This window comes from Astatotilapia calliptera, chromosome 15, assembly GCF_900246225.1.
Source record: "Astatotilapia calliptera chromosome 15, fAstCal1.2, whole genome shotgun sequence".
Lineage (NCBI taxonomy): Eukaryota > Metazoa > Chordata > Actinopteri > Cichliformes > Cichlidae > Astatotilapia > Astatotilapia calliptera.
This window is the reverse complement of record NC_039316.1, coordinates 33,581,742-33,591,222: the sequence shown is the minus strand read 5'-3', so window position 1 is coordinate 33,591,222 and position 9,481 is coordinate 33,581,742. Positions and strand designations below refer to the sequence as shown.

General features: G+C 38.7%; 1 protein-coding gene across 1 annotated transcript; it reads right to left on the bottom strand.

The window, feature by feature from the left end:
• Nucleotides 1-660: 660 nt before the first annotated feature.
• On the bottom strand, nucleotides 661-7,444 carry cluap1 (clusterin associated protein 1). The gene is made up of 13 exons (XM_026143153.1): nucleotides 7,360-7,444; nucleotides 6,800-6,867; nucleotides 6,569-6,680; nucleotides 6,296-6,380; nucleotides 6,015-6,194; nucleotides 3,184-3,279; nucleotides 2,864-2,947; nucleotides 2,630-2,763; nucleotides 2,399-2,540; nucleotides 2,177-2,249; nucleotides 1,961-2,071; nucleotides 1,657-1,706; nucleotides 661-856 (listed from the first exon to the last, which is right to left on the bottom strand). Exons 2-13 carry the CDS (start codon nucleotides 6,819-6,821, stop codon nucleotides 680-682), a joined length of 1,266 nt encoding a protein of 421 aa, XP_025998938.1. The 5' UTR covers nucleotides 6,822-6,867; nucleotides 7,360-7,444; the 3' UTR covers nucleotides 661-679.
• Nucleotides 7,445-9,481: the final 2,037 nt, after the last annotated feature.

Sequence of the window (9,481 nt, the reverse complement as noted above, 5' to 3'; positions counted from 1 at the left end):
ATACTACTCTTTGTGGCTGTTCATCTTGTAGCCAAGCATCTCCATGATCACTGCAGCCATGGTGTAGATCAGCCAGTTGGCTAATACAGGTAAACCCAGTTTTATCATTTGACTGTGGCCATCTTAGCTTTGTCTTTAATGTCCAGGGTAAATGAGGTTTGTTTTTTAATCCACCTCACCACACTTTGCATCACTGTAGGTAATCAATGGACCTTACATACTTATATCAAGCACTGACTGCTGCAAATCTTCAGAATTGCAACAGTTTCTTTTTTTCTCCACCTTTCATTTATCCCTATATGTCTATTTTTTGTCATATTTTGAGCACATAAACTAAAAAAAACCTAAAAGATTCTTCACCACTAGTCAGTCATTTATTTAATGGCTACAGAGGTGTGAAAACTACTCAAATGTTGTGCCATATAAAGTATAAAATTTCAAAATATGGTTGACTCTCTCAGAGAATAAATGTCACAACACACAGAGGACATGTTAAAATAAAATATTTAATATTTTATTATGACAAATATTTTACTCAAATATCAAAGAACATGAACTATATTGACAATTAAGTTTCAAAAACAGCACGCTGTGAAACAATAATGCATATTTCTTGGACGGTCTAACTAGAGCTGGAATAAAAACTAGCTGGAGCTCATCATGTGTGAGTGTTCTTTATTCAGAAGTCATTGTCACTTTCCTCAAGCAGGGGGGGCCTCATACCCCCTCTTGAGGGTCGAGGACCCCTGGATATGGGGTCCTCCAAGCTCTCGTCCTCCAAATCCTTGCTCTCCTCCTCCTCACCTTCGTCATCTTCCTCATCATCCTCGTCCACATCAATCTCACTATCTTCAGTCTGGGAACAGCAGTGAATAATGACCACAACAATTAGAGTCCAGTCCAATGCACGACTGAAAATATTTCCAACACAAAACGTGAAACCACAACAGAAATCGCTATGTTCATCAGAAAAGGGATTTGGGTGTGGGGGGGCATAACCACGTCCATGACTCGTTTAAAGGGAGCTCCTGCAGTACATGAAAAATCCACCCTGTAATCCAACTCAGAAACACCATCATAGTTAAAAAATGAAATGGTTAAAATCTTCTCTGGATGAGAAACAGTTCTATGCCTGTAGCTACATCAGTGTACAATGAAATCACAAGACTGGTAATGGAAATAACAGAAATAAATGTTTAAAAAAGGGCTTTACAAAGGCTTTGGACCCACTTCTGCTTTTCTGTCTGGAGTAGCTTGAACATAATCATCAGGCTATGTCATGTGGGATATTCCCTACTGTATGAGGATTTGAGAATGGATTTTTCTTTTAGATGCACGAAGAGGAAAAGGGGAGTGAACTAGATCTTGGTCCGGCACAAACCTTTCCTTTCCGGTGTTTTTTCTTATGGGGGAATGATGTTCTGGAAACAGCTAAAAGGGCCTTAAATAACAAGTTGGAAACCGAAAACGGGGAAGAAACTGATCAGAGATTGAACAGGAGAATCAGCTAGAAATGACAGATAAAGGTTAAAGTGCAAGTCATGAGCAGTGAGCACCATCTGGGACACCTGCAAGCCAAAATCAACACAAAAGAACTCAAGTATAGCTCAGCAAAAGAGGAGAAAAAGAAACCAAGGAAGTTAAAAGATTACTAACCTCATCACTGTCACCACCCTGCATGTTCCCGATGAAACGTGCTCCTCTGCCTAAAGGAGGGACACAAGGAGGCAATGTTCAAGGAACGTGAAAGGTGTTGTTATTGCATGGCTTGATGTTCTTTGGTTTTTTGAGAACCAATCAGTGTCTACATTAAACACTGCAGCATGAATGTGTGTGATGTTTGATAGAAAGCACTTAGACACAGTAAACAACCAGACCATCTACTTAAATAATGGCTTCACTTTATGCAGGTGAGAATTGATCATAACATGGATGATGTGGCTATCCCCAGTCTGCATACCTGTCATGAGGCCATTTCGTGTGAGATGTGGCTTAGCGGGACGCAATTCCTCCATGTCACTGTCTGAACCTTCATCCTCGGGAACGTCTATGTCCGAGTCCTCGTCTTTCACTGTAGACGACATATCGTGTGAAAGTAGTGTGAAAAGTTATAGAAAGGTTTGGATGGGATTGTGCGACAGGTTTTTGTCTTTAACTCTGTGTTTGTTTATCTTACAGGAACTCTTCATCAGCTCCCTTTCCTCTTCTCTCAGTTTGCTCTGCATTAACCTCAGAGTGTTTTCAGCTTCCTGCAGCGGAGAAAGAAAATAACACAGACATAAAGTTTGCATGTGCATGACTGGGACAAATTGTATGAATGTTAGTCATACAATTTTATGGGACATTCATTTGTAGAACATTTGAGAAAAAATGCTTTGCATATTGTATATTCACGCACCTCAAACCTCTCCTGTTCCAGTCTGTGGTACTCATTAAGCTGAGACTCCAGAAAGGAGAGGTTTCTGAACTTCTCCACGTAGGTCTCATAGTGTTTCTGCAGATCTTCCTCGATCTTCTCGTATTCATCCATGAACGCTGGTCTAAGAGGTTAAGGAAGAACAATAACCTGTTTGTCTAAGTTTTGTTTAAAGACTTGTTTTTAGTTGAGGAGAGAAAACTTCATACCCACCTGACACTCTGCAGGGTCTGGAGCCTCTTCCGATTCCTCTCCAACTCCTGCTTCTTCTTTTCTATCTTGCCATCCAGAGTGGCCTCATCGGAAACAACGTTATTCAGCATGTCTTTGGTCTTATCCACACTTTTCTTTAACACAAAGACATAGCAACAAAGTCAGTATTACGGTACTTGGGAGGTATAAGCATGTCCCCTGTGAATTTTGAAATCTGCTACCAAAATTACAGACCAAAACCTCCTTGATGGCAGCTCTCAGGGCCTTTTCAGTCTCAATGATCTCCAGAGGTCTGGCAATGGCTGCACTTCTCATTTCCTGTGAGCAAAGTGAAAATAAAGACAGCAAAGTAAACCCCTGTGCTACTGAATGATGTCTTTCAAAGAGACAGCCCTATAATTGTACAACTACGTTCATCTGAAATTATATTTACTGTAAAAAAATTTAAAAAATGTTACTGAGCTCACCAGCACTCAGATTTGAACAGCTGAACATTAAAATGTTAGTTAAGTTAGTCACCGTTTCTTAAAATCATATCCATGTTTTCCCCTTACCCTTAAGTCCACCTCCTTCCCCAGTAAGTCATATAAGGATGCTCCTTTGGACGTGACCTCGGACGCCAGCTGCCGAGCTGCTTTAAGATCTGAAATCTAGAATAAAGACAACGTGAGAGCTAATCAGAAAGTTTTTTCCTCTACCAAGGATTTACTATAATATTGATTTTTAAAAATAAAAAATAACAAACACGTAGAAAAAGCTATCTCCATGTAAAAACAATGTTTTAAATGATATAAAGCAAAGATTAAAAAGTAAATAATATGGTTTGTGTAGATTAAAGATACCACCTGGTTATTGTACAGCTTGATTTATAGTCTTGTAGAGCACACACTGCAGAAACATCCTTGTTTCTATTTATACTTGTACTCTTGTTATTTTTGCGGGACGGTGCATAGGATGTGGGACGAAAAGCACAGGTTAAAGTGTTGGATATACATCCGTATACAGAGCTGTGCAAAAGCCACCCTTCATTTAAAAATATGCTTTATTACCAAGAAGCCAGCCCTTGTTAGGATTTTCAAAAGTGGTCTTGAGACCTTTATAACTAAGAGTCTGTCGCAAAATTTAATACAAAAACTGTCAAAGACAAAAACACTGTTTGACAGGCATAAAAAATGATTTTTGCAACAACAAAAGAACTATTAGTTGAAAATGTGCCATATCTAAGGAAACCAGGCCAACAGGCCTAAAAAAATAATTTAGGCCAAAAAAGGTGCACAGTGTCTGAAAGTTATGTCCTTAAGGAATAAAACAAAAGAAAATCCAGCAAAGACATGATACAAGACCTGAGACCTTTCAGTAATGCAGCTATCGTTTACCAAAGCTTCAGTAAGAAAAGGCTGAAGCATAACAAATTACACAAGACCTGCACTAAAAATTAGTGACAACACGTCTTATGAAGCGAATCACTGCCAATATGTTCAGGGGTTATGAGAGAGGTACAGCAGTGTCTACAGCCATGTGTAAAACACTGTAGAGGCTCTGTCATGGTTGGAGGCTGCATTTCAGCCAGTGGTGATGTGGATCTTGTCAATATTTATAGTAAAATGGGAACAGAAAAGAACCATCAGTTTTTGATCTGCCATGCAATACCATCTGGAAAGCGTTTGATTGTCAGCGACTTCCTTTTTAGCATGGCAATGATTTCAAACACACTGCCAGTGTAGAAGAAAAACAGAGGAGCACTATCAGACATGAACTGACCTTCCCAGATCCCGTATCTCAACATTATTGAAGCAGTGTGGAATCATCTTGCCAGAAAACCTAAACAAAAGACAGCCAGCATCCAAAGCAGAGCTTTGAATGTCCTTTGAGGAGCTTGGAGAACTATTCTTGAATTTATGTCCCTGGATGGCCCGTCTCCTGCAGAGAGCTTTGTTGTTGATGTAGACAGCCTACAAAGTATGTGGTGCAACTAGTCTGTAGGCAATTCTTGTTTGTTCTGTTGTTGGTCCATCAGCCAGCAGTGGAGAAGAGTGAAGTTGTAACATAAAAAAATCTGAAGTGAAACCGAGTGTTGAAAACAATGAAACGTGTCCACTACAGCCGCTGTCTGTACTTCTCATACTATATATATTTTTTTAATATTTGAAGAGTTTTTTTTGCGGTTCTCACATTCCCTTTGAACCCTCCTGTTGCTTCCTTCCCTTTTCTGGCCAACTTGTCAGCCAGTCAGCATTCGACAGATACATAGGTCATTCGATCTTGGACTGCATAGGAGCACATCTACAGTAGACAAAAATCACTGTCTGTCAAAACAGAAATGTGGAAAAAGACAGGCACATTTACAGGACTACAAATTACACTTATTAGCCATGGATTGGCCCTCCCAGAGCCCGGACCTCAACATTATTGAAGCAGTGTGGGCTCGTCTGGACAGAAAACCAAACAAAAGACAGTGAACATTCAAAGAAAAACACTGAATGTCCTTCAAGAAGCCTGGAGAACTATTCCTGAGAATTACTCAGAAATGAGAAGAAAACTTGGCTAACGGAGTTCAGGCTGTGTTGAAGAATAAAAGGTGGTCACACAAAATTAAGCTTGTTAGAATTGTACAAAAAAGATTTTTGCACAGCACTGTATGTCAGAGCTGGATACAATTTAGTACTAAGACTCAATCTTAAGGAAAATTAAGACAATCTGTTGCTTCTAACATTAATTATTCAGTTTACGTCAAAACCTAAGTATCTATTGTCTTACATTTGTGTGCATGGTGATTCTATCACAATACTTTGCAGATGAACAGCTTGGAAAATGTTTGGAAGTGACTGCTGGTGAATAGAGTCTTAACCAGCCATGTCTGTGTCACCAATTCACAGTTGTTCCATTGTATAATAACAGAAACATAAACGCAAGTAAATGCAAAAAGCTCAATTTATCCTGCACTGAAGCACAAAAGGTAATGTAAAAACACAACCTACAGCCCTGTGCTGTTCATAAGATTAAAGCCATTTATTAGTGTTAGCCACATTAATTAGACAACGTGCTAACACTGACAATTTTATACTTGTTGTTGGGATCTGAATACACAGCATCCTCAGAACATTTAGTAGACTTTGCTCATCGCTGAGACATTTTACAGCTGCAGTTAGCAGAAGTGGCTCTGGTGAGGAAATAAGAATTGCTGTTTCATTCTGAAACACTGCATATATGGTGTTTGCTTTAATTTATCTTGGTTTCAAACACTTCCCCAAATTAAATGTCACCCAGTGCCCATTTTCTTTTTTAAATTCCACAGGAATGAGAGTCTCATAATGTAAATAAAGTATGTGACTGAGGATTTAGTAAAACTGGCATAACATTACACACAGCGTAGTTTGCACCTCACCCGAGAGCCAAGGTCAAACTTGAACTTGCTGTTGTCCTGCTCAACTTTGTCTCCCAGAGCCATCTGCTTGGTTTTCATAGCACTGTACAGGACTGAGGTGATCTTCAGCATCTCTTTCACTGCATAGCCGTCAGCCTGGTAGAGACGCTTAGTGTTCAGCTTGATGTGAGCCTTTGTTGCCTGGAACACAAGGAGACACTGTTTAAGATGCAGTAATAACAGACGTTCATTTGCCAAGAATAAACTCTACAGTCTATAAAAAACTTCCAAGAATACGTCACCATGAACTGGGCCACAGCCTTGATGAAGAATATCCTGTCAGCTTCTGTGTCCACATCAGTAGGAACATCACTCTGAGGTTCATATCTATAAGGATGAAAAGAATGAAAGGGTGCAAAAGACAAAGAAAAGCAAAAATATATCACAGTATCCTCCACTAGAACCATGATGCTTTAACATGGCCGTGTCCAAATGCAGACAGAAAAATGTGGAGGACAGAACAGTGGCAGTATTATTTAGATAAACAATTTGACTTTTTTTAGGCTCAAGCATACCTCTTCACAAGCCATTTCAGGATTTCTGCCACAAGAGAGAAATTTGGAGTCCTGAAGTTCTCCATAGAGATCAAGCGAGGATATCCCAAGGCCCTCATCATTTCTGTGAAATCTGACACATAACATAAAACTCCAATTAACTTCTCACTCAGTTATCTTCTTAAAACAAACAAACAAACCAAAAAAGTGGTCACTACAAACAGCGAAGAGCAGACAGTAAACAACACTTACTTCTTAAATCTCGGAAAGACATTTTCAGCCGATTGCACTGTGCGCCAAAGCTTAGACCACTTTGTCCTCTAGCAGGAAAAAAGAAAGAGCATGTGTTAACAGCAGACGAGCTACCGACTGTGCACGTAGGTTTCTCTCCGAGACTGGCAGGTTTTCAGTGAGAATTTAGTGTTTGGGGTTTATTAAATTAGAGCTGACGTGATTATCATTCACGACATAAAACTTTGTGCATATCAGCAGATGCTAAAATACAGACTTCAGTCACTATTTTAAAAAACTGTAAAACCAACTGTGATAGAATCACCGACGATTTCCCCGCTGATTTGTATTCCCGCACAGGACACCGTATGTTATATGTGAACCCTAATCTTGGTTTAAGCAGCATGTTTATGACTACAAAGCATAGCTAGCTCGTAGCAGGATTTAAGTGAGTAGAAAGCTATCGCTTTTTGTAGTTTTTGGCTAACCTTAGGTTAATCAGTGAAAAGACAGTATATATATTTTCAACGATGAAGTTAGCTGTTATTAAACGTAACACGTTGTGTTTCGGGCATCATTACCTGTTCTAGTTGTTCCAAGCTAAGTGATCGGTGGCCGCTATGAGAGACGGTCTCTATGGAAACCAAAATCTTCTACGGAAGCTCAATACACTCAAAAATACTATCTGCGATAAAATAGCTTACGCAAACCGTGGGCGAGGGGGTGGGGACTTCACGGTGTGCATCACCAAGACTGTGCTGTACATATATATAAGTAGGAGTAGTGTACACTTGTTTTACACTACAATAAGTTTTTAAAAAGGTTTTTAATTTACACCTTTTATGAATATGTTTTCTATACTTTTATTATCTTTTTTTTTTTTACACTTATAAAATTTATGTTTCCCTCGCTGTTTGCAAAGGTTGCACAGGAACTAACCAACACAGTGACTGGGAAGAAAATGAAAAAAACCAAACTAAAAGAGGAATGTATAAACAAGAAACAATCACAGGGTATCAGAAAAAATATTCACATAGATTATTGGTTTAAAATGTGAAGAAGTTTTATATTTATACTCTGCTCTGTGGGCAATAGGATTGTTACCAGTGAGCAGGATTTTAAGAGTGTTCTACAATAATTCAAAGAAACCAAAATCATCATTGAAACGTTTCAGGATTTTTCTGTTCATGGGTTAGAAACATTCGAGTAGATGGGAGAAAACAAGACAGGATGTGTTACTTTCAAGGGGCCATATTTATTATATGCTGTTGTCATTCAACCCTAAGCCTTGATATTATGTCCAAGAACTGTAGGGACATCTGAGGTGTGCATTTCAGGTTGATGTCAAATCCACATTTCCACTCTATACAGTGTAGTTGTGTGCCATTGTGGCACAACTGTAAAAAATAAAGAAATAAATGGAAACTTTCTATGTTCTATTGTGAATAAAATGTGGGCTTATGAGATTTCCAAAATCATTGAATTCTACATTTTACACACTGTCCCAAAACATAAAACAAAGCAGATAATTTGCATGTTAATACCAAATCATTTGCCAAAAACATAAAAAGGTGGGTGTATTAAAAATATATCAAAGAAATACTTTGGTTAAAAGCAACTATTAATACCCAATTAAAAGTTTTTGAATAAAAGGTATATGGAAACAGGCACTGGAGAGAAGTGTTAATCATTTGGCAAAGAAAAGAACATTGTGGTTAGTAAAAACGACAGATTGGACTGGGAAGCACCCCCCATAGTTTAGGCTACATAACTGTAGTCATTGGATTTTTACATTATATCTGTAGAAACCTAAACTAAACTTTCAAATATAAAGTGGAAAGCACAGTATTTGCATCTTTAGTTGAACGTAAAGCAGCACAAGATGGAAAAAGTCAAATAAAATGCTTCAGAATTATCATTTGAATAAAAAGTCTTATTGAAATGTGGAAGAGTGCATTTTTCCTGCATTTGTGTGAAGTGTGTAGAGCAGGGATGTCAAACTGATTTTTCATTGTGGGACATGTGCAGCTAACTTTGATTGTAAGTGAACCAAGTGAAACCAGCGAAACTCCCCTTTCTGTCATTGTAAAGACATTTAGGTAAACATCTAAACCCTGAATTATCTTTATATAGGAAAAGAATTTCCTGTTTCGTCCATGATAAAAGGTGTAAAATAGTAAATAGAATAGAATACTTTTATTTGTCAATTTCTTCAAATGTACTTGCCATACAAAGGAATTGAAATTACGTTTCACACTGTCCCATGCGTAGACATTGACAACAATAAGGTGCAGATGCACAACAAAAACAGCCCTAACAATAAGATAATAAATAGTAATATAATAATATAAATAGTGCTAAAAGAAATACTAAAAATATATAGCAGCAGGTGTGTGTGCAATTGCAATGCAGAGGTAGTTGTTTCCAGTCAGGAATGTTTTCCAGTTCTTGGTTCAGAGAGTGGCAGCACGGTGGCACGGTGGTTAGCACTGTTGCCGCACAGCAAGAAGGTCCTGAGTTCAATTCCACCATCAGGCCGGGGTCTTTCTGTGTGGAGTTTGCATGTTCTCCCCGTGTTTGCGTGGGTTCTCTCCGGGTACTCTGGCTTCCTCCCACCGTCCAAAGACATGCAACTTGTGGGGATAGGTTAATTGGATAATCCAAATTGCCACTAGGTGTGAATGTGAGTGCGAATGGTTGTCT

Bases quoted from the DNA above. Each gene is read 5' to 3' on its own strand.
- cluap1 (XM_026143153.1), bottom strand. From the start codon at position 6,821: ATGTCTTTCCGAGATTTAAGAA. The intron at 6,681-6,799 runs GTAAGTGTTGTT...GTTATGTGTCAG, and splicing joins GTCTTTCCGAGATTTAAGAA to ATTTCACAGAAATGATGAGG. The intron at 2,072-2,176 runs GTAAGATAAACA...TGTCGTCTACAG, and splicing joins GGAGCTGATGAAGAGTTCCT to TGAAAGACGAGGACTCGGAC.